The following is a 25,203-nucleotide window of genomic DNA, read 5'->3' on the forward strand; positions in this document are numbered from 1 at the left end:
CTACGAAAGGCAAAGGTCCCGAGTTCGAGTCTCGGTCCGGCACACAGTTTTAATCTGCCAGGAAGTTTCATATCAGCGCACACTCCGCTGCAGAGTGAATATTTCATTCTGGAGTTGAGCAATGACTGCAGCAGAGTTGTTACATGATGTGGCTGCCTTCACAGGTGACCTGGCCTTTGATGGGGTAGGATGTGCCTGTGACATATTGGAATAGAAAGTGCTGGGTGGGTGAACTGGGCAGGTCTTGCACCTGGGTCTTCCACAGGGGTATGGTCCCTGTGGTGAGGGATTATGATTGGGAGTGGCATGGGGATGGATTTCAATGTTGGAGAGTTTAGGTAAGCAATGGAACACCACTTTAAGAGGTGTGGAAAAGATCTTCAATAGGATGCCCCCATTTCAGGACAAAATTATAGGTAACTTAAGTCCCGATGAAGGGTAGTTCGGTTGTTCAAGTCCAGGGTGGTGTTGAGTGATGAAGGGTGCACTCCTTTGTAGCTGGCTCTTGGGAGTGGTGGGAGGATTGGAGGTATGTGGGAAAATAGCCGAGAGATTTGTTTGCAGACTAGGAGTGAATAGGACCTGTCTGTGAAGGCTTTGGTGTTTACCTACAGCATATTGGTGAATTGAGTTCTTGTCACTGCAGATATGCTGTCCCTGGGTGGCTAGGCAGTATGGGAGGGATTTTTTGGTGCAGAAGGCATGATAGCTTTTGAAATGTAGGTACTGTTGGTGGTTGGTGGGTTTAATGTGGATGGTGGTGTAGATGGAGCCATTAGAGATGAGGAGGTCAACATCCAGGAAGATGGTATGTTGGGTCGAGAAGGATCAAGTGAAGTGGATAAGAGAGGAAGTATCAGGAGTGACCGGGATAAGCTAGGTGCGAAAACCTCACATGCAACTGTGGGCTTATTTGATGTTGTGCAGCATCTCAATCAACTCCAGATGAACGTGACCATTAGACAAATTAACTTCTTATGTAGTGTCTGATTCCAGTATTTTTGTCACTTGTAGTTTCCTAGTTCTTATTAAATGCAGAAGAAATTTCAGATGTATGGCTTTTCTGGATTTCAATCCTTGATCGATTCTAAGATGTACAAGGGGAATTCAATAAGTAATACAACACATTTTTTCTGAAAGCAGGTTGATTTTATTCAGGATTCCAGTACACTACATTACTCCCCACTCTTTTGGCTATACCCTATTTTTCAGCATAATCTCTGGTCAATGTGGCAGCCTTAAGCCACCTTACTGGGAGATCTTGTATGCCTTCGTGGTATCACACTATTAGTTGATTTCAGAGGCAACATCTATTGTCAGCTCTACCAACAGAAATGGTGGAGCAACATGTTTGATAGTGATCCATCGATCACCTTGAATGAGAGTGTCTCCGCATTCCAACATTGCAGTAGTCACAGCTGTGCGCTGTGGCCAGCATATGGGAGATCAGACAGGTTTGTGTGACCTTGTTGTGATAATGACAGATGCTTCGACCATCGATTCAGCATGCTTTTGTTCACTGCCATGTCTCTGTAGACATGCCCCAAGCACCAATGAAGCACCTATGAATACCTGTGAAACTCAGTTATGTCTCTCTGCTTGGAACACACATCTTTAAAGATGCCATTTTGAAGCCTACGCATAGTGCCACCACCTATGTGAACTTAGTTAAAATATAGGGGCTGAATTGGGATTGTTCCATAATGTCGCACAACAAATTCTGCATTTCCTAATTGAAACTGACCAAGGAAAAAATGTATTGTATTGCTTACTGAATGACCCCCCCCTTTTTTTTTTTTTTTTTTTTTTTTTTTTGTCAATGACTGGTAAATACTTAGATGCATCAGGTTTTGAAGTCCATGCTAAATCCTAAGTTCCTTTAGAACTGGCTGGACAAGTGAGCTCATAGGTCAGAGAAAGACAAGGGTGCATCACTTCCAATAGAACTGTGACTAGTATATTGCTGGAGTATCAAAAAAATCAGCTTTCAGATTGAGGGAGGTTTCACTAATATTCATCCCTTAGTATCAGTATTATCCCAAGTGGAAGTTTAAGTAATACTTTATTTAATAAATAATTGGCTATTGTAACATGCTCTCGGTGAAATTTCCAAAATATTGCATGACAAGTTAGTGACACTGTTGTTTAAAAAGTAGTATTTATTAGTGTCCATGTATTGTATCATTCTCATTTACTGGATATGTAGACTCTTCACATAACTGGAAGCTTTTGTTGTAAAATAGCGCAAGGCAGAAGATTTGCAGCCAAAAGATGGTGATATCTTGGCTTCCCCACCTGCAGCAACACGTGTTCGTATCTTCTCACCTGTAGCTGGTACCTCAAGGGACAATGTGCAGCCAGAAAGTAGTTCACAGACTGTAAGTAATTCAAGTAAACTGAATGACTATTTGATAATATAGCATTATTAGCTACCTCAAGTAAAAAACTTGCTGTTTTGTGCTCTGTAACTTTCACTTTTTATTACTGGGAGAAACTGGTGTTACAGTGTTTGTTTTGGCACACCAACATAAAATGTGTCAGTAAACTAATGTAAAAGGTGTCATTAAACTAGTTAAGTGGAAACAATGTGAATTCTGCATGTTTATTTATACATGTAAGGTGACTTTTCAGTTCCCCTCTTTGTGCAAATGAGATCCTATATGTCAGACAAATTTACTTCCTAATTTTAGGTCCTAACATTTTTCAAAGAAACAAAATGTTCTATCTGTTATAACGTCAAGTTTGATAAATATATTTCAGAACGACACAACACATATGAGTCACAGAGTAAGTTGACAAGCAAGACATGCGTACACGTTAGCATCAGAATGAGCACTGAGTCCCAGTCTAGTGGCCGCTGCTCGGCTGGCCGCTTAGGTGGCGCAGCTGCTGCATGGCTGGCAGACAGCGCCGCACGTAGAGGACGCGCATAATTGCGCGGCGGCGCTTTGAATGATCGGCGAGTCACAACACTATCCATGTCATTTCTTCTTGATATTTCAATGATTATCATCAAGTGGGGTGAAGTTGACCAATTTTGGATTTTAAACTTGAATATTTCTTAAAGCAATAAAATTTATTTGTTATACACATTTAGTTCATTCAGTACTGATTGTCAATCCCCCTAAAGTTCCTGCAATGTAGCAATGTGAAATGTGTCAGTTTATGTGTGAAGGAGACAAAGTATTGTCTACCACCACCAGACAGCATTGCTGCTTCTGATGTGTGGTGCATTGCAACAGCACCGTTCCATCTTGCAATGACACAGCGTGGAAACAGACAAGCACAGGTGACAATGGACAGTGTGATTTCTCTGAATGGCTACTACTGCTATTGCTTCAGACATCCACAAGAGGTTAGTAACCATATGCAGGGAAGCAGCATCAACTTGCAGATCTATGTTTTGTTGGGTACCAGAGTTCAGAGACAGCAGGGATTGTGCTGCACACAAACCAAACAATGCCCAGCATGACTTGATAATTGGGGCACAGGCGAATCATGTTTGATGAACTTAAGACGGCAACATTAAGGGGAACCTATCATACCATCATCCACGAAGGTCTGAAGTGAAGGAGGTGTGTGCACAACGGGTGCCCTCTTCCATCACCCTTGCGCAGAAACAGAACTGTGTGGAGATATGCCAAAGCTGGTGCAACTGTACAGTGCACATCCAGTAGAATTCCTTGAGCGTCTGCTCACTATCATCAAATCACAGTTCTTTGATGAGACTCCAGAAAAGAAATGTCTGTTTATGGAGTGGAAGCATACTGGCCGCTCTCGTATTGAGAGGTTATGGCTGGGGCTATTTGTGCAGAAACAAATGGTGACTGTGTTCTGGGATCAGGAAGGAATCTTGCTGGTGGACTGTCTCCCTCCCAGTACAACCCTCAATAGTGATCAGTGCTGCACTTCACTGCATCAACTCCATCGACACATTCAACAACCCTGTTACAGAAAATTGGGCCGTGATGTTCTGCTCGAACATGACAATGCGCAGCCACATGCCAGTCATCAGACCATTGGCACCGTGTGTGAACTAGGGTTTACTGGGCTGCCACATGCTCCATATTCACCCGATCTGGCTCCTAGTGACTATGCGCTGTTCAATGCAGTGAAAAAAGTCATGCACAGCAAGAAGTTCGCCACCAATAATGAACGATATGCCTTTGTCCATGTTTTACTATGCAAATACAAAAGTTACCACAACAGTGGCAAAAGTGCAATAATATTACATTGAATACCTGTAATGTAATTAGTATTTGTTTGTTCAGTAAATGGTACATGTGAAAACGCAAAAATTATAGTGCCAATAGAGTGAGTGTTGAACAGTAGTAATAAAATGTTTGGTCTGTTTACTTTTGCTCTAACAGACTGTAGAGGGGGGCGGTATCAGTCAACTTCATCCCATCTATTATGTGATAATTGTGGATTGTTTTAAAATGTTATCAATAATAGAAAAATAAATTTGGCATAGTAATTAAATTTTAGCACTAACTTCAGAGTAACATACATAGAAAGTTTAAGGACAAAAAATGTGATCACAAAATTTGCTTTATGGAATTCTGAAGAACCACACACAAGAAACATGTTCACTGTTCATTTGACCCCTGTACGTCAACTTCAAAATTTTAAAACATCCCCCCTTCCTACAACTACTGTGTTTGGCAAATTTTTTACAACATATGAAACCTTTTTTTAACTTTACGGTCAACCTCATCTCCACAGTCAACTTCACCCCGTTTGATGGTAAAATGTAATAACAAATGTCCAAGCTACATTCACTACACCCAATTTACTTTTGTTCACACACGGTACTTTCACACTGACAGCTCTTATGAGCTGAGCTGTATGATGCAACAAACAGAACTGTACCCTGTATGACAAGTTCATAAGTTAACATACAGACACTTGCAGCAATGACTTCCTCACTCCACCACTAGACTGTTACACCTAGTTATTATTGCATCCACTGTGTCACATTGTTACTGCATTCATTAGGTCCTGTTCTTGTTGCGTTCATGGAAGTTTGTTCATAAAAACACCACTCAAGAAAAGTTCAACTTCACCCAAATTTTCTGAATTGGTTAACTTCAACCCAATTTCATCAAGAATTTTCGAAATTTTAATGTGTCTGTTAACACATAATTGAGTAGATTAACTTTTGCTATTGCTCTAGTTGTTGTTGTGAAGGATCAATACTTGGATTACATAAGATCTAGGCACGAGTTGTTGTATGTCAGCCACACAAATAAAAGTTTTAGCTCATTAAAAAAAGCTAAGGAAACCCATCTGTCTGAAAATGATTAGGCATTCAGATAGAGGTTGAGAATATTATACATTCAGCCATTGCCACAAATTATGAGCTTTCAGACAGGAAACATAATAGCTAAAATAAAAGAATTTTCATGACCAATGTGTAGTTACTTAACTTAAAACGTTTTTTTTTTAACTTTTCAGCCAACTTCATGCCAGTGATTAGCTTCACCACATTTGATGGTGTTTCAAAACATTTGAAAAATATAATTTGGACTGTATCATTAGCTGTAAACAATATTTATGTTTGTATCTTAAGGTTTTGTGACAAGCTAAGCTGTGACTTCCTAGACTTGTGCCAAAGAGCTGAGAACTGTATGTCGTTGTTTGTTGTTGTGGCCTTCAGTCCTGAGACTGGTTTGATGCCGCTCTCCATGCTACTCTATCCTGTGCAAGCTTCTTCATCTCCCAGTACCTACTGCAACCTACATCCTTCTGAATCTGCTTAGTGTATTCATCTCTTGGTCTCCCTCTACGATTTTTACCCTCCACACTGCCCTCCAGTACTAAATTGGTGATCCCTTGATGCCTCAGAACATGTCCTACCAACCGATCCCTTCTTCTGGTCAAGTTGTGCCACAAACTTCTCTTCTCCCCAATCCTATTCAATACTTCCTCATTAGTTATGTGATCTACCCATCTAATCTTCAGCATTCTTCTGTAGCACCACATTTTCTTGTCCAAACTATTTATTGTCCATGTTTCACTTCCATACATGGCTACACTCCATACAAATACTTTCAGAAATGACTTCCTAACACTTAAATCTACACTCGATGTTAACAAATTTCTCTTCTTCAGAAATGCTTTCCTTGCCATTGCCAGTCTACATTTTATATCCTCTCTACTTCGACCATCATCAGTTATTTTGCTCCCCAAATAGCAAAACTCCTTTACTACTTTAAGTGTCTCATTTCCTAATCTAATTCCCTCAGCATCACCCGACTTAATTCGAGTACATTCCATTATCCTCGTTTTGCTCTTGTTGGTATTCATCTTATACCCTCCTTTCAAGACACTGTCCATTCCGTTCAACTGCTCTTCCAAGTCCTTTGCTGTCTCTGACAGAATTACAATGTCATCGGGGAACCTCAAAGTTTTTATTTCTTCTCCATGGATTTTAATACCTACTCTGAAGTTTTCTTTTGTTTCCTTCACTGCTTGCTCAATATACAGATTGAATAACATCGGGGAGAGGCTACAACCCTGTCTCACTCCCTTCCCAACCGCTGCTTCCCTTTCGTGCCCCTCGACTCTTATAACTGCCATCTGGTTTCTGTACAAATTGTAAATAGCCTTTCGCTCCCTGTATTTTACCCGTGCCACCTTCAGAATTTGAAAGAGAGCATTCCCGTCAACATTGTCAAAAGCTTTCTCTAAGTCTACAAATGCTAGAAACGTAGGTTTGCCTTTCCTTAATCTAGCTTCTAAGATAAGTCGTAGGGTCAGTATTGCCTCACGTGTTCCAGTATTTCTACGGAATCCAAACTGATCTTCCCCGAGGTCGGCTTCTACCAGTTTTTCCATTCGTCTGTAAAGAATACGCGTTAGTATTTTGCAGCCGTGACTTATTAAACTGATAGTTCGGTAATTTTCACATTTGTCAACACCTGCTTTCTTTGGGATTGGAATTATTATATTCTTCTTGAAGTCTGAGGGTATTTCACCTGTTTCATACATCTTGCTCACCAGATGGTAAGAGTTTTGTCAGGACTGGTTCTCCCAAGGCTGTCAGTAGTTCTAATGAATGTTGTGTACTCCCAGGGCCTTGTTTTGACTCAGGCCTTTCAGTGCTCTGTCAAAACCTTCACGCAGTATTATATCTCCCATTTCATCTTCATCTACATCCTCTTCCATTTCCATAATATTGTCCTCAAGTGCATCGCTCGTGTATAGACCCTCTATATACTCCTTCCACCTTTCTGCCTTCCCTTCTTTGCTTAGAACTGGGTTCCCATCTGAGCTTTTGATATTCATACAAGTGGTTCTCTTTTCTCCAAAGGTCTCTTTAATTTTCCTGTAGGCTGTATCTATCTTACCCCTAGTGAGATAAGCCTCTACTTCCTTACATTTGTCCTGTAGCCACGTCTGCTTAGCCATTTTGCACTTCCTGTCGATCTCATTTTTGAGACGTTTGTATTCCTTTTTGCCTGCTTCATTTACTGCATTTTTATATTTTCTCCTTTCATCAATTAAATTCAGTATTTCTTCTGTTACCCAAGGATTTCTACTAGCCCTCGTCTTTTTACCTACTTGATCCTGTGCTGCCTTCACTATTTCATCTCTCAAAGCTACCCATTCTTCTTCTACTGTATTTCTTTCCCCCATTCCTGTCAATTGTTCCCTTATGCTCTCTCTGAACCTCTGTACAACCTCTGGTTTAGTCGTTTTATCCAGGTCCCATTTCCTTAAATTCCCACCTTTTTGCAGTTTCTTTAGTTTTAATCTACAGGTCATAACCAATAGATTGTGGTCAGAGTCCACATCTGCCCCTGGAAATGTCTTACAATTTAAAACCTGGTTCCTAAATCTCTATCTTACCATTATGTAATCTATCTGACACCTTTTAGTATCTCCAGGGTTCTTCTTTCATGATTCTTAAACCAAGTGTTAGCTATGATTAAGTTGTGCTCTGTGCAAAATTCTACCAGGCGGCTTCCTCTTTCATTTCTTAGCCCCAATCTATATTCACCTACTATGTTTCCTTCTCTCCCTTTTCCTACTACCGAATTCCAGTCACCCATGACTATTAAATTTTCGTCACCCTTCACTATCTGAATAATTTCTTTTATTTCATCATACATTTCTTCAATTTCTTCGTCATCTGCAGAGCTAGTTGGCATATAAACTTGTACTACTGTAGTAGGTGTGGGCTTCGTATCTGTCTTGGCAACAATAATGCATTCACTATGCTGTTTGTTGTAGCTTACCCGCATTCCTATTTTCCTATTCATTATTAAACCTACTCCTGCATTACCCCTATTTGATTATGTGTTTATAACCCTGTAGTCACCTGACCAGAAGTCTTGTTCCTCCTGCCACCAAATTTCACTAATTTCCACTATATCTAACTTTAACCTATCCATTTCCCTTTTTAAATTTTCTAACCTACCTGCCCGATTAAGGGATCTGACATTCCACGCTCCGATCCATAGAACGCCAGTTTTCTTTCTCCTGATGACGACGTCCTCTTGAGTAGTCCCCGCCCGGAGATCTGAATGGGGGACTATTTTACCTCCGGAATATTTTACCCAAGAGGATGCCATCATCATTTAATCTTACAGTAAACCTGCATGCCCTCGGGAAAAATTACGGCCGTAGTTTCCCCTAGCTTTCAGCCGTTTGCAGTACCAGCACAGCAAGGCCGTTTTGGTTAGTGTTACAAGCCAGATCAGTCAATCATCCAGACTGTTGCCCCTGCAACTACTGAAAAGGCTGCTGCCCCTCTTCAGGAACCACAAGTTTGTCTGGCCTCTCAGCAGATACCCCTCCGTTGTGGTTGCATGTACGGCACGGCTATCTGTATCGCTGAGGCACGCAAGCCTCCCCACCAACAGCAAGGTCCATGGTTCTTGGGGGGAATAATGCGTTAGTAGTTTTTTAATAATGATTTATTTTCGAAATAAACTTAAAAATACACTTACACCTACTATAGCACCCCCTTTGGGGCTGTAGTTCCTGAAATGCTAAAACACATGTTTTCATTTCTGACCAAGAAATGAAATATCACTTTTTGATGTTCTAACTTCAAAATTGTCTTAATAGTGACATATTTTTAAAAAACCTTCCATTTCCTGTTTCACCCTCTTATGCATGGACTTCAATAAAAGCCCTTCTTAAATGATACCTGCAGTATAACAGCAACAGTATCTTCAGATTTCAATTTTCTGTCCTTAGCAGTTTGGGCTGGATGCTTGTGAGTCAGTCAGTCAGTCAGGACATTGCCTTTTATATATGTACTTAGATTGGTCTTAGTTTTTACAGCAGAATTGCAACAATAACTCATTATTTACTTACATGGCACAAATATTCATGAAATTCTAGTCTAGACTGATAAATTACACTTTTGGCAGCAATAAATTTTAATGCAGTATTTATTCATTAAATAGTTAGCATGTGATGAGTGAGAGATAATGTGCAAGATGTTTTGCAAGTAACTTCACCTTCCACTGCATCACAGAATGACTTCCAGCATGATAGTTTTGCTTGCTTAATTACAGTGCTGTATTTTGCAAAGGCCTCCTGACATTTTTCTCACTGTTTTTTTCCTTCTTGCTACTTTGAACAGTCTTCTTACACGCTTTATTTGCAATACCACATTGTTGTTCCACCAAGATTCCTTTCTCTTTGTGCTCTTCATAGGGATTGGACAATTTTCTAAGTATGAGGTGTCACTTTGCCTACCCTTTCCTCAAGATCTTCTGGTGAAGTTACATATTCAGATGAGTGAATGTTTAAGTTGTTCTTATAAAAGTTCATCTTGTTTTCCTAGGATTCCTACAGGCCATGGTATGTTTAACAATGATTTCAGCCTCAAACTTAATATACATGTGGTCAGATACGGATGGTCCAACACCACATGCCATTGTTTGACATAATTGCCCATTGGTATGGACAGCAAAAGTTATGTCAGTTACTTCTTCCCTTCTTCTGTTCCTGAAGTTAGGTTCCCCAACCCTATTCAATATCTCCAAATTGCTCTCAAGAAGATATTCTAGTATGTACTCACCCCCACTGTTGGTGTCATTGCTTCCCCACTCCAGGTAGTGGGCATTGGCATCACAACTGACGAGCAGCTGTTCATTCAGCTATGAGCAGCTGTCTCTCAGACTCCTCACTCTCCAGGAAAGGGGAGTACTATCCTCACAGGGAAGGTAAGCATTTGTGCTTCCTTCCTTACAGTTTTTTGCCCCGACAGTCATTAAGTCCCTTTAGCAAAAGTCCATCATTGGCATGAATGATTTTCCATTTTCGACTTAAATGCATGTTCTGGAGGTTTTAAGATACCTAGCATAAATCAGTTTTCACACAGTTCTTCCGAGGCTGGATACACCTTTTTTATATAAATTGGGATACTGGATCAGGGCCTCATCCATCTCCTGTCTTTCCAGGAGAGGACTCAGGGTAGGTTTGATTATCAGGTACAACCTTGTGTTTGATTACCCTCGAATCCTCTGTCAAGATCTTACAGTTCTGTGCCCATACTTTCTTGAACAGGATCTTTGGTGGAGCATCCTTAAGAAGTTTTGGTACTCAAATTGATATCTTTGTGATCTTGAGGAATTTAGCTGCTGTCTTGATCAGCTTTGTTGCTTCCTCATGCAGAAGTACCTTTTCTGCCATCTCCTTAATCCAATCCACTGTTCCCATTCCATCACTGACAAAGATTAGAGCACCTTTGTCCAGACAGACCCTCCTGCATTTGAGGCCTGGACTTGTGTCCCTCCCAATTTTCTCAGAGAGAACCATCTGAACTAGCTCCTCCCACTGTGAGGTGATGCTGACCAGTGGTTACATCTGTTAGATAACCACCATCTTAAAATCTGAGACTGCAGTACTGTTTCCCTGCTTCTTGCCTCAGCTTTTTCTGAGTTGTTACCTTGTTCATATTGAAATGCTTTGTGGGCTTGTCACTGATCAACAAATACATGACTCTCTCCTTTCAGATTGAAGCTGGTCTGAAACAGAAGTGCTTCTACTTCAGAGAGACAATTTTGGAAGGAGCTATTCGGTGGTTAACTTTGGTTTGAATGCATCAGAGTAGTGTTCTGGCACCTCCTAGGGATTTTTTTAAACAATTGCTGGAACGTGTTGGAGCTGAAGATTTAAAGTAGTGCACATGTGATGAATCACAATGTTACTACAATTGTGCACGTACATATGTATGTGTGTCTCTACAGTGTACCCAATACAAGTTGAACTTCATTCTGAGGTTGTGATTGGTGTTGCCTGGCTTCTTTTTACAACTGTTTACTACTTGTCACTGTCTGAGAGAGATGTACAGCATAGTGAAGATAAGCTGAGCTTCATTCTGAAGCTATGTTCAATACATATCACCTTCTGTTTACAACTGCCTGCAACCTCAGCAGTCTAGCAGCATGGCATTGTCTTGTGTTATGTGCACCAATGAGAAATAAATAATGCAAGGAGTGTTTCAACATGAATGTCTGAATAATGGGCTTTCGTGAAATTGTGTTTTTTTCTATATCATAATACATGATGTAGCTCCTGATTGACTGCATGTGTGATACATGCATGGCTAAAAGTTGGCAGTCTTTCAAGCTGACACCTAAACATCCATTCCCTCATGTTCTCCAAGAATTTTTCCTCTTTCCCTTCCCCACATCCTTGTTAGGATGTAGCTTGACACTCAACTTATGTTGGATTACCTATACAGTAGGGACAGACAGTAGCACCTGTTGTTTATGTTAAATCTCGTGGTTTCATTGTTTTGACTAAGACAAATTATGTTTAAAAACTTGAATGTCACAACAGCATTTTTGTAAAAAATGAAATGCAATTTCGATTTCAAAAGATTCTCAAACGTCATTGTTTAGTTGCCTTTCATTTCACAGTGGCAATTTTGCTGCGCATATCAGACATTTCTCTCTGTAAACTAGATACTGATTCTGAGACCTTGGACACAGAATGTGACATAGCATTTATGGCTCACAGGAGCACTTTCTGCCAGACTTCAGAACTAAGGCTTTCTAATTTTTCTTAGTTTCTGTTCCGTTACCAACCAAACTAGTTGATTCTTTGTTATGATTGAATGATTCAATACTTACTTCTCCTGATAACCTTTTCTGTAATTTTGAAATGTGCCCTCCTTTCACTTTGATAGCTACTTATCACTGTCTTATTTACTAAGACTCACAAAAGGCAATTTCATTATCTCCTATGGTAGCAGAGTAAGTGGTATTCACAAAGAACAGTCCCAGCTTAGAAATGGCATCAAAAACTGCTTGTGATAACAGTTTAAAAACTTTGAGCAGGCTGGTGATAAAGAGTCCACCATGTCTGTACATATTTTCCTCCACGCAGTATAGACTCATGTTGAAAGTAATTGCAGCATTCACTTACTAAAAATTAGAACTTTAATTATTTACACTATTCTGAAGATACCATTTTTAATGGGCTTTCTGTCAAAGTTCAGTGTGAGATAAACCCCAGATTTTCAAATTCAAGTTAATAGGCTTGTTTTTGGCAGCCTCCTTTTAATCATTATTCAAAGTAAAAGACCCGTGTAACAGTTTGTGTGGATAAGAGGATATTTTTGTGTGTATACAGAACTTTCTCAATATGTTGTACATATTTACTCCAACAGTTCTCACAATCTGTGATCACAAATGAGTACTAAGTATACAAGAGTGTCTCTTCAGGTATCTGGACTTTTTTGTACTTTTTTTTGGATTCTCATGCCGTTCCTTCTAACAAGTACATAGGCAGCTTTCTGTTGTTGCTCCTTTGTCACTTATCAGATATTGAACCTCTATCTGCAGTATAATGTGCTAATGTTCCACATTGGATAAATTAAATTGATCTTAATGATGTGTGATTATTCGGTGTCTGGTGGGTTAGCTGACGATTAATGTATCATAACATACAAGGAGCAACTTTTAAAAATGCTTGATGTCCACTGGTGGACAAAATTGAGTTTGATATAAAATTGTGTATTTTATGTCCTGCTCCACACGTGCCTACAATCAGATATTGTCAAAACACATTTTAATATCGCCAAAAAGAGCTGAAAACTAGTAGATGCAACAAATAGATTTTGTCCCCTAATATGAATGCATCAGACTGCATATAGCCCACCAGATTATTTTATTTGGTTTCATTAAGCTATGTTAGCTATAATGTAAGACTAGTGGACTAAAGTGAAAGCTTTTAACACACCAAAAATGACCAACTGCTATTCATTGTCAGCATTACAGAAGACATATGTAAAAACTTTTTACTGTTAAGATGGAGTGTATAATAGTGTGTTGATGCATATTTTTCATTCATTTTTGCCTTTTTTTTTTAGTTAAAAGAGAAAAGAATTTTCAAAGGATGTCACTGATGTGGTTCTCCACATTGAGGACAATCATTTTTACCTGGTGACTGTGCTTTTGGTTGAGTAGAAGAGAAACACTGCAAAATTTCAGAAATATTGAACTCAGATATGTACCAGGAAATGTATGCAGAAGTGGGTGAAACAAGGATTTTGAGAAAAGATTGGGAAATATTTGATTACAAGGATGTGAGTAAAAATTTGAAATCTGTAAATGGGATCAGTGATGTGAAAACAGTTCATTTGAATAAATACATGGTAGGCAAAAGGGTAAATAAGGTGAAAATCAATACTCACCTCAACTACTTTTATGAGGCTCGTGCAAATTGCTTTTTGCTACTAGGCAATTGTGGATAGAGCTGCAGCAAAATAGCAATGTTAACACTATCTTTGGAAATGAAGCACATTTATTTTTCGTTTCTACTTGTGGTTTTTATGTGCATTTTTTAATATTAAGAATTGAATTTTCAAAACAGAAAATATAATTTACCAGTTTTATGTTATTGAAAACTAGACAAAATACAGTATGTTGAAATAGGTTACAGCTAAAGCCATATTGTCCAGTAGAACATAACAAACCACATTTAGCCCCTCACAGAAGTCCTTGTATATTGAAAGTAAAATAAGAAAAATTGCCTTGTAATAAACATATTTTTATCAGTGGTCCTACCTGAGTATCTTGTGTAAAATTCAAAAAAATTAATAGAGTTCTTTAGCGGCATACATTTTTTTGCTTCTCCTGCAAATTTTATATTTTGTGACATTATGCATTTTGAAAAGGTGCTCCTCATGTGTAATTTAACAATGACATACAATTTTCGATTGGAAAAAATATGTTGGGGATTAATATCCTAACTTACCATTTTTCATGTTGGAGGCATCCAACTCATCAATGTTGTCAAATCTGGGGAGATTCATTGGTCCATACTTTTTAGTATGCATCACTGCAATTAATTAAGAATTGTTTTTTGACCATATAATGTCTGGATAGCTTTACCAAATGATGTATTAACTGCAGAATGTTCTGGTTTGCTTCATTTATCCAAGTTTATCGCGTTATTCACTGTAGGATATTTATAGATACTGCTGCTCCAGAAATATGTAACGAGGTTCATGATCCTTTAATTGTTAAAACAATATGTTACATGTTCTGTTTATTTGATGATGCACTTTCTGAGTTGCTTATTAAGTGCAGATAAATTCTCATTATTGTGAATGCAGTACACTTGGGTTTTTTTTTTACTTTACAGGGAGTGAAACAATCACCCAAAATACTGATATCGTCCATGAAAGTAAGTAGCAGACTTATATATGTAAAGTGTGCTTTTAATTCTTCTCCAACACAAGCTAGGGAACACAGCTGTGACCTATTGAATTAAATTTATTTCAGGACAAGCGTGCATATGTCAAAATGATCATGGACCTGGGTGGCATTGTGTCGTATAAATCTGTCTTTGATCCCACAACAACGCATCTCATTTGTTCCAGGCCAGGATGGTATAAAAAGACAGCATGTTGTAACCTATTGCTTTGTATTGCATCTGGGAAATGGATATTACACAAGAGCTTCATAGATGCAAGTTGCCGAGCAGGTACTTTTGTTGAGGTAAAAGGAACACCATTTTCAGCCATTCGTTTAAAATAATAGTAGTTGGAAGAGAATTTATATTGATCCATTATTGTGTGTGTTCCTCATAATCTGCTAATCAGCATGATTAGGTAAATAATAATACATGTGTCACTTTATTTATAGTGGATGTCAAAGCAACAAATTCTTACTAGATATTGAGAATGAACAGCATTTTTTTCCTTAGTAATTACTGTGAAGACCATTTAGATAACTGTCAATCAGAAACATACTTAGAGCTTTGTGACTTTCCTGTCAGTGTGCTGTGTGAATGTAATAAGGTTGAATTTTTCAGGTAATTTTTTTAAGTTGGACTGAAATCAAGTACCTGAACTGTAAGCTGCGTTCAACAGGTTTAACATTGCTTTGAAAGACATTGTAAATACACACACACATGAAGAATAGTCTCTGGCCGCTACAGAGAACATCAGGCTACAAACTAGACTTTTACGAGAAAATAAATAAAAAAGACTGCCCATTGGAAAGAGTGAGACCTAGGCAATTATTTGACAATAAAGGTTTTGGCCTCCTAGACTTGCACCATTGGAATGAAAACTAAAGCATTCCTCTAAGTACTACCAAAATAACTTACTCTTTAAGTGTGTACATAAAGGCTTTTTTTTCTCTCAGTCCAGGCAAGATGAACATTCCTCCAGAGTGTTGCAAAATGCTCATATTAAACTACAAGAAATACTTCCAATAGGTGGGAATATTCAGATATTAGTGGACAACAGGAGATTCATTCATAGAAAAGTGCCCAAGTTAAAAACTTACAGAAATCACAAAGCTCTCTTTGTGAGTAATTGACAGTACTCAAATGTTTGGTACAAACCACTAAAACAATTTCCATGGGATAAGAGGTGATGTTCAGGGTGTCCATAATTAAAGTTCATTTTTCAAAACTCTGTAGAAAGAGAACCACTGTTCAGAATGACATCAAATTTGAACAGCATATTATTAATGCAGGTGGAAATTTCATGGAACACAAAAAAGTTTTAACAAAAATTTTGGCAATAGATGACACCGTAAGTGTCTTAACATAAATGAGGTCGACTACAGATGACAAATGGATCACAATATGATGGCTGTGGTTTGAGTTGCATTTCTCCATCCATACTGTTCAATGTGCATGACTATACAAGATTGGTAGTCAACAGTTGTGGTATTGTTAGTTAGGTAAGCCCATCCACCACGGCAAGGTAATACCACATCGGATGGGAAGATCGCTTTTTAATCATCCTGGGCCAAAAACTGCAAAAAATTAAAAATGACATTGGTTTCTAATTGTCATGAGATGCACAAGACATATTCAATATGCTGTCCTCCATATTGTGCCACTAGTTGAAATTGAGAAACAGCATGTTTCACAACAGATCTAATTGTCTCCGGGGGATCACATTCAGAGTGTGTTCTGCAACGTGTGCCTTCAATTCAGCTACATTTGTGATTGGAGCACTGCACAAAACATCTTCAGATAACCCTGCAGCCAGAAGTCACACAGATTAATATCAGGTGATCTGGATGACAACGCTGTAGAGAAATGATGGCTGATAATTCTAGCATTTCTGAAATGCCTCTGCAGCAGCCACTTTACTGGCTGTGCAATGTGCGGAGCAGTGCTATCTTGCATGAAAAAGATCCTACCCACACATCCACACTGTTGAAGGATTGGAATGACATTGGTGCACGAAAGGCTCTCACAGCGTTTACCACTGACTGTACAGGTAATAGGACCCACGGGATTCATCTCCTTGAAAAAATACAGCCCTATGATAAATGATGCCATCAAACTGCACCATACAGTCACCTTTTCAGAATGAAGTGGTACTGGCTGATGTGCAAGTGGATTTTCCGTTGCTCGTATTCTGCAATTCTGCATAGTGACATGTCCTTGGAATTGGAAATAAGCTTTGTCTGTCCACAGAATGTTCCACTGCAATTCATTGTCCAGTTCCATGCAAGCAAGACATTCCAGAGCGGATGATTCTCTTACTGGCAAATCAGCAGGAAGCAACTCAAGAACATGGGTGATTTTATGTGAATACCAATGCATATTGAGCAACCAGTACAGGAAACAAAAGAAAAATTTGGAGTAGGAATTAAAATCCATGGAGAAGAAATAAAAGCTTTGAGGTTCGCCGATGACATTGTAATTCTGTCAGAGACAGCAAAGGACCTGGAAGAGCAGCTGAATGGAATGGACAGTCTCTTGAAAGGAGGATATAAGATGAACATCAACAGAAGCAAAACGAGGATAATGGTTTAAATCGGGTGATGCTGTGGGAATTAGATTAGGACATGAGAGGCTTAAATTAGTAAATGAGTTTTGCTATTTGGGAACAAAATAACTGATGATGGTTGAAGAAGAGAGGATATAAAATGTAGACTGTCAATGGCAAGGAAAGCATTTCTGAAGAAGAGAAATTTGTTAACGTCGAGTATAGATTTAAGTAAGTCGTTTCTGAAAGTATTTGTATGGAGTGTAGCCATGTATGGAAATGAAATGTGGACAATAAATAGTTTAGAGAAGAAGAGAATAGAAGCTTTTGAAATGTGGTGCTACAGAAGAATGCTGAAGATTAGATGGGTAGATCACATAACTAATGAGGAAGTATTGAATAGGATTGGGGAGAAGAGAAGTTTGTGGCACATCTTGACTAGAAGAAGGGATCGGTTGGTAGGACATGTGTTGAGGCATCAAGGGATCACCAATTTAGTATTTAAGGGCAGCGTGGAGGGTAAAAATCATAGAGGGAGATCAAGAGATCAATACACTAAATAGATTCAGAAGGATGTAGGTTGCAGTAGGTACTGGGAGATGAAGAAGCATGCACAGGATAGAGTAGCAACAACAACTAATGCATGGTGTTTCAAAGGATTTTATGAACCACACAGGCATGTCCAATGTTCAGGCAATTCCCCATGCACTGCATGTTTCCACACCACAACTTGACCTCCCCTGCAGTGCTGCAGCCACATCTTCGACAGACATCAGATTGACTGCTATCTGTCATCTGCCACATTGTATTTCAAAAGAGCCTGTCTTTTCTAATTTTGTAGTCATTTTCTCCAGAGCCTTAGCAGACATTAGACCAATACCCCCCCCCCCCTTTTTTTTCACCTGAGTGTACAGCCCTTTCACAGAGCTGCTGGTGCACAGTCATTATTCTTGTAAAAGATCATTACTGGCAGTGTGGGATCTGCCATGGAGACAGTCATGTCAGGAGTCTCAGACACAAATTGAGGAAAATCTATGTACCACACGACTGTTGGTGTGCATATTCTGACACTTACAGTGCCATTCATTGGTCAAATTTTCATTTTTTCCCATATCGCATTTCCCTCTGTCAGTAGTATGCTGTTCAAATGCGAAGTCATTCTGAGCAGTGGTTCTCTTTCTACTGTATTTTGAAACTGGAACTTTAATTATGGACACCCAGTATTTCTAACGGTAAACAAATATCTTAAATCAAGTGAAGTAGAAATTGAGTCTATATAAGAAATGATTTGAACATGAGTACCTATCAGGTACAAATTAAAATTTGTAACTATCACCCTGCATATTCTAACCTGCCTCCTTGCTCTGTTGACTACAATATTCAAATTATTAATACTTTACAAACTTTTGAAGTTTTTTGCTTTGCTTATGTGTGCATAAGAGATGTATATTAGAATGCATAAGAGCAAGTAGAAAAATAAAGTTAATGGTTTGTACTTAACTTTCAGTGCCAATTTGGAGATATATAAATTATTGATTTGCTCATGTTATAGTAGCTTGGTCTTCTTGTAAGAGGAAGTCTGGTTTAAATTTTAAAATATGTACAATAAAATAATGTAGATATTGCAGGCAAATTTGTTGTCACATCAATTTTTAATAAGCACTAGAAATTACACTTCTTCCAGCCAGCACAAATCATCATGTTTCAATGCATAGAAACCAACCACTTCTTAGCAGCGCACCATAACAACTTTACAATGCAGCATTTCATAGCAGAGTGACCTGCAATATGACAACTCACATTTCCATTGAAAGATGCTGCAGTTGCATATCAATTTTTTACATGCAGAGAAACTTAAATATGATTAATTATTCATATAGAAAAGTCTTTCGACTTATTTTTCAAAATAGTTATGGAAACATTAAACACAGTCATAATAATTTTAAATGTCAGTACCTTAAAATGCAATTATGATTTTGAAATATATAAAAAATACACTACTGGCCATTAAAATTGCTACACCGCAAAGATGACGTGCTAAAGATGCAAAATTTAACTGACAGGAAGAAGATGCTGTGATATGCAAATGATTAGCTTTTAAGAGCATTCACACAAGGTTGGTGCTGGTAGCAACACCTACAACATGCTGACATGAGGAAAGTTTCCAACCAATTTCTCATAGACAAACAGCAGTTGACCATCGTTGCCTGGTGAAACGTTGTTGTGATGCCTCGTGTAAGGAGGAGAAATGCATATAATCATGTTTCCGACTTTGATAAAGGTCGGATTGTAGCCTATCGCGATTGCGGTTTATCGTATCGTGACATTGCTGCTTGCGTTGGTCGAGATCCAATGACTGTTAGCAGAATATGGAATCAGAGGGTTCAGTAGGGTAATACAGAACACCTTGCTGGATCCCAACGGCCTCGTATCACTAGTAGTTGAGATGACAGGCATCTTATACACTTAGCTGTAACAGATCGTGCAGCCACGTCTCGATCCCTGAGTCAACAGATGGGGACATTTGCAAGACAACAACCATCTGCATGAATAGTTCGATGACATTTGCAGCAGCGTGGACTATCAACTCGGAGACCACGGCTGCTGTTACCCTTGACGCTGCATCACAGACAGGAGCGTCTGTGATGATGTACTCAACAACAAACCTGGGTGCACGAATGGCAAAACGTCATTTTTTCGGATGAATCCAGGCTCTGTTTACAGCATCATGGTGGTCGCATCCGTATTTGGCAACATTGCGGTGAACGCAAATTGGAAGCGTGTATTCGTTATTGCCATACTGGCGTATCACCCGGCGTGATGGTATGGGGTGCCATTGGTTACACATCTCGGTCACCTCTTGATCACATTGACGGCATTTTGAACAGTGGACGTTACATTTCAGATGTGTTACGACCCGTGGCTCTACCCTTGATCCCTGCGAAACCCTACATTTCAGCAGGATGATGCACAACCACATGTTGCAGGTCCTGTACGGGCCTTTCTGGATACAGAAAATATTCGACTGCTGCCCTGGCCAGCACATTCTCCAGATCTGTCACCAATTGGAAATGTCTGGTCAATGGTGGCCGAGCAACTGGCTTTTCACAATACACCAGTCACTACTCTTGATGAACTGTGGTATCATGTTGAAGCTGCATGGGCAGCTGTACCTGTACACGCCATCAAGCTCTGTCTGACTCAATGCCCAGGCATATCAAGGCCATTATTATGGCCAGAGGTGGTTGTCCTGGGTACTGATTTCTCAGGATCTATGCACCCAAATTGCGTGAAAATGTAATCACATGTCAGTTCTAGTATAATATATTTGTCCAATGAATACCCATTTATCATCTGCATTTCTTCTTGGTGTAGCAATTTTAATGGCCAGTAGTGTATAAACAATACAGGTAAAGACAGATTACTGCGTACTGTAAAGAAGACATGTTAAGTTACACAATTAAAAGAAACTTACATGAAGCTTTTGGCTACAGCCTTCATCAGTAAAAGAGAGACACACATCATTCACACACACATGCAAGCACACCTCATGCAGCTCTGACCGCCAGCTGCAACATCTCAGGCCGGAATCTTGGCTGGAGTAGGTGGTCATGGGTGCATGAGGTGTTCTTGCTTGTGTGTATGAATGATATGTGTCTCTCTTTTACTGATGAAGGCTGTAGCCAAAAGCTTCATGTAAGTGTTTTTTAATTGTGCCTGTGTACAACTTAACGTGTCTTCTTTACAGTAAGTAGCAATATGACTTTTCCTGCATTGTTGATACTTCTACTGGAGTTCCCACTGTTTGATCAAAAATATAAAAATGATTGTTTTCTGGTGCATTATAGGTTTTATGTTAAATTCATCTTTTCTGTTTATGAATATATAAGACAATTTTAGTTATGTTGCCAAAATTACACTAAATGCAAGATTACAATTTGTATACCATTGGATCCCATTATCAATTAATCATTTGTGTCATATTCTACAATATGTGACAAAATAAGGTGCACTGACCAGTTCTAGTACAACACTCAATGCACAACTAACTGGGAATTTCATAGAGAATCCCAATGCAATAGAATGTATGCTCTAAAAGATTTTTGTTCTAATTTTCATCTTGTTTTCAATACAGTAATTTATTTGCGTGTAACACATACACAAAAATTTCAAATTCTTATTTAGTCTTGATTTCACTTGAATTTATTGTTCAGAGTATCATCTTGGTTGTTCCCTTTACACTGATGTAATTAACTTTCACTAGGATTGTAGGGATGACTGCCACCTACACTGTCGAGGAAAGCTTGTGGTGGAGGGGAGGATCCAGTTATCCATACAACACTTTTTTCTCCACTCCCAAAAATTACCCCAGCCTTAACCAACAGTAGCCCACTGTCCCCTCACCCTCCACAGTTTCCACATGCTCTATCCTATCACCACCTCCCAGTTCATGGTCCCTCACCTCCATTGTGCACCACTGTCTACCAACTCATCCACCAGTCTTTCCAGCTCTCTGCTCCTCTCCTTTTCTGCTCCTCCATACTCCCCCCTCACCCTCCTCACCCCCCCCCCCCTCCCACCACCACCGCCACCACCACCACCACCACCACCACCGCCACCACTCCTCCCCCACAGTCCCCAGATGCTGCACCCAGAAAAGAACTCCTTTGACGACTTCACTTTCAGTTTTCACATATAAAATTTGGAGGCATTACTTTTCAGCACACCCTTGTATCACAGAACTTTGATGTAAGATAAACTTGATCAGACCCAGGAAAACAATAGCAGAACTTAACAAGCTAGCACTTACTTTTCTTAAAAATGAGATTGTTTGTTTACCAACTGTAATTTTAACTTGCAACTAAGACTCTTAAAGAATAATAAATGTTACATAACACAAGTACTATTGTGTAGAATGGAGGCAAGATAATTAATAAGACAACAGTGAAGAAGATTGAGACACTCCAAATGTGGCTGTATCAATGAGTGTTAAGACATCCTGGACACAAAGAGTAACCAATGAATATGTTCTAAGGTGAACTGATAAGGATGAGGAACTGAAGTTCACAATCAAAATCAGAAAACAAGAGGATTTTGGTCAAATCAAGAGAGGAGAACTTTGATGTAAGATAAACTTGATCAGACCCAGGAAAACAATAGCAGAACTTAACAAGCTAGCACTTACTTTTCTTAAAAATGAGATTGTTTGTTTACCAACAGTAATGCTAAGACATACTGGAAGGAAAAATTGTAGAGAAAAGATCAGTAGTAAGAAGCTGAGAGAAAGGTTTGGAGTGCTTAGATTCACAAAGTCAAAAACAAATACAGTTTCTCGTTGCATTTGCTCTGGTCATGATGGGAACAATGTGTATATGATTTGCATTTAGTAAAAGTAATACAAGTTTTAATTTTTTTCTTTTTTTCTTTTAATGCATCCGGTCGGTTGTGAAATAAAAACCACAACTGAAATCCAGTGAAGCTTTGCATAAATGTGTTGTTATTCAGTGTCTCTAGTATACCCATCTATCACAGCATGTCACACTTTTCATTTATGAATGCTCATTGAACAATAGTGTCTCCTGTCAAGTGTGGAGTGCTGGCTGAGGGTTTTTCACCTGATTTCATGCACCCCACACAACATAAATTTCACACTTTCTGTTCTTCATGACAATGTTCAGCTGCACACTGCAGGAGCAATGAACACATTCCTGCAGCATTTCCCATGGAAAGTGTTGGATAACCCACTATACAGCCAAGACTTGGCTTCTTCTGAGTTTCATCTCTTTGCTCACCTGAATCGCTGGCTATGAAGACAACACTTTGGCACAGACAACGAGCTACAGACCAGCATGGAGATGTAGCAGAAATCACATGCTTTTGCCTTCTATGACAAGGGTATTGAAATCATAAATCCCTCATAAAAATATGGCATGAGGAACAGTGGCCTGTCAAACTATGATGATAAGTAGAAATATAGACTATCATCCATTGTTTCTGAAAACAAGGCTATTAGTTTCACTGCTTCCATAGCACCTTCTTCAGGCTGCTATATAATTATAAAAAATGCTCAAAGCAATAAAGTATAAAATAAGTTCAGTAATACAATAAAATTGGTATATCAAATTGATACAAGTAAATAATCATGAAGTAAGAAAAAAATATGAACATTAGTAGCTCATAGTCACAAGGTATGGATTATATCAGGTCTATTCATACAACCATGGGACACATGGTGTCACTAGTTTGCTACATCCCACTACAATAACACCATTGTGTTTCATACTTGTCTTAACAAACTGATGTACTTGCACATTATGTCTATGAACTCCTGTTGTTCATATTATTTTTTGTTCATATTTATATACTTGTATCTATTTGACGTAACAATTTTATTGTATTACTGAACTTTTATACTTTGCCGTGTTAAGTACTTATTGTACCTATATAAGGACATGAGGAAGAAACAACTGGTGCACGGAAACTAGTAGCCTGAATAAAGTTTCCAAAAAATGGCTGACATTATATATTTATACAACGGGATATTAAAAAGTGGCACCAGACTACGACATATGGCTAAAAAAAAAAAGTCAGGGTGATGACTATGACAAGAAGTAGATCGAGGGTGTAGCTAAATGTAGCAAATAAAACATTTTTGATTTCCACTGCAGCTTCCATTTTACAATCGATTGGTGGCTGGAAAAAATGGCCCTCATATTATCACTAGCAACAAAAAATTGTGTCAGTAAATTTATTTATTTACCTTAAGTGTAAAAGAAAAATAATTTTCACTTTAACTGTTGAAACATGTATTTTCTACAATGTTCAAATAATGTTACTGCAATGTCTGTTGGTTAAAAACTATTTCACTGTTTGACAGGAAGAGGAATATGAGTTTGGAAACCCTAAAGCAGAAAAACTGTGGGGCAAGCTGCAACCCAGAAGTATGCAAATGGCACTGGCAAAGGCAGGTTACAGGTGGCGACGTAAACTGTGTGGCGGTAACAGCGGGCCTTTCACCGGCATGAAGGCCATCGTATGCACAAAACAGAAGAAGGCGGTTCTTCTTGCCCAGGTTATCAAGGCAGGAGGTGGAGAGGTGCTGGACATCAGGCAAGTTCTTTGTTTCCACCTCTGATGTACGAATCTTCCAAAATGGTCCTCTCAGGCTACACACTAGAGCACTGCATCCGCGTGAGTAGCATCTGTCTAAGTCAAGGCTGGACAATAGCAGCTTGGGAGCCACTTTGTTGAAATGAAGCTTAGCAGAGGGCCACACCATTTAAAATGTTTGTATTCATTAGTTGCATTTCTGTTTTAGAAAAGGTCAATTCTTCACTGAACACATTACATTCATTAATGATTTTAGGTTTTTTTGGAAGTTTGTGGTTTCAATAAAGTTGGGCATTTATATGTTTACTGTTGCACAGTCAACATGGAAATAAACCAGATTAACTGGAAAAGTGCTTTGCATCGTACTGTGCATGCACATCGTGTTGACAGTCGGCTCGGTTGCTGATGGGAGCGAGCGTAAATGGGAAATGTTTTTACCCTCAGCCCCATCAGCCACTGCACCAAGCATAAACATGATTTGCACAAATAGTACCTACACTGCACATGTGTACTGATGTGACTGTCCTAGTGAAGATCAGCCATGCACGGGAAGGAAATCTCAGTTCAAGGCAGGTTTTTTGGACTCTCAGTGGGCCACACAAAAACCCTTAGTGGGCCACATGTGGCCCGTGGGCCACTATTTGCCCACCCCTGATCTGTATCACACACTATGCATGTGCGCACAGCTGGCAGTTCCCTGACTCAGTATCACGTGACACTCACTCCCTGTGTGCTGGAGAAAAGCCTATGCGTGAAAAAAGTCAAACCATCATTCAAACCTTTTATTTGGAAATTAAGACAGTTTCTGTTCTGAGGCATCAAGGGATCACAAATTTAGCATTGGAGGGCAGCGTGGAGGGTAAAAATCGTAGAGGGAG

At 39.1% G+C, this 25,203-nt stretch overlaps 1 protein-coding gene across 1 annotated transcript in view; it reads left to right on the forward strand.

Moving 5' to 3' along the window:
* The window catches only part of LOC124552651 (DNA topoisomerase 2-binding protein 1-like), a 113,393-nt gene that overhangs the window by 72,287 nt on the left and 15,903 nt on the right, over positions 1-25,203 (forward strand). Inside the window, exons 6-9 of the mRNA XM_047126978.1 lie at positions 2,244-2,378; positions 14,620-14,661; positions 14,760-14,975; positions 24,093-24,325. Of these exons, the coding sequence (XP_046982934.1) occupies positions 2,244-2,378; positions 14,620-14,661; positions 14,760-14,975; positions 24,093-24,325 (626 nt within the window). The remainder of the gene's footprint in view (positions 1-2,243; positions 2,379-14,619; positions 14,662-14,759; positions 14,976-24,092; positions 24,326-25,203) is intronic.

Source organism: Schistocerca americana, chromosome 10, assembly GCF_021461395.2.
Source record: "Schistocerca americana isolate TAMUIC-IGC-003095 chromosome 10, iqSchAmer2.1, whole genome shotgun sequence".
In the NCBI taxonomy this organism is placed as follows: Eukaryota; Metazoa; Arthropoda; class Insecta; order Orthoptera; family Acrididae; genus Schistocerca; species Schistocerca americana.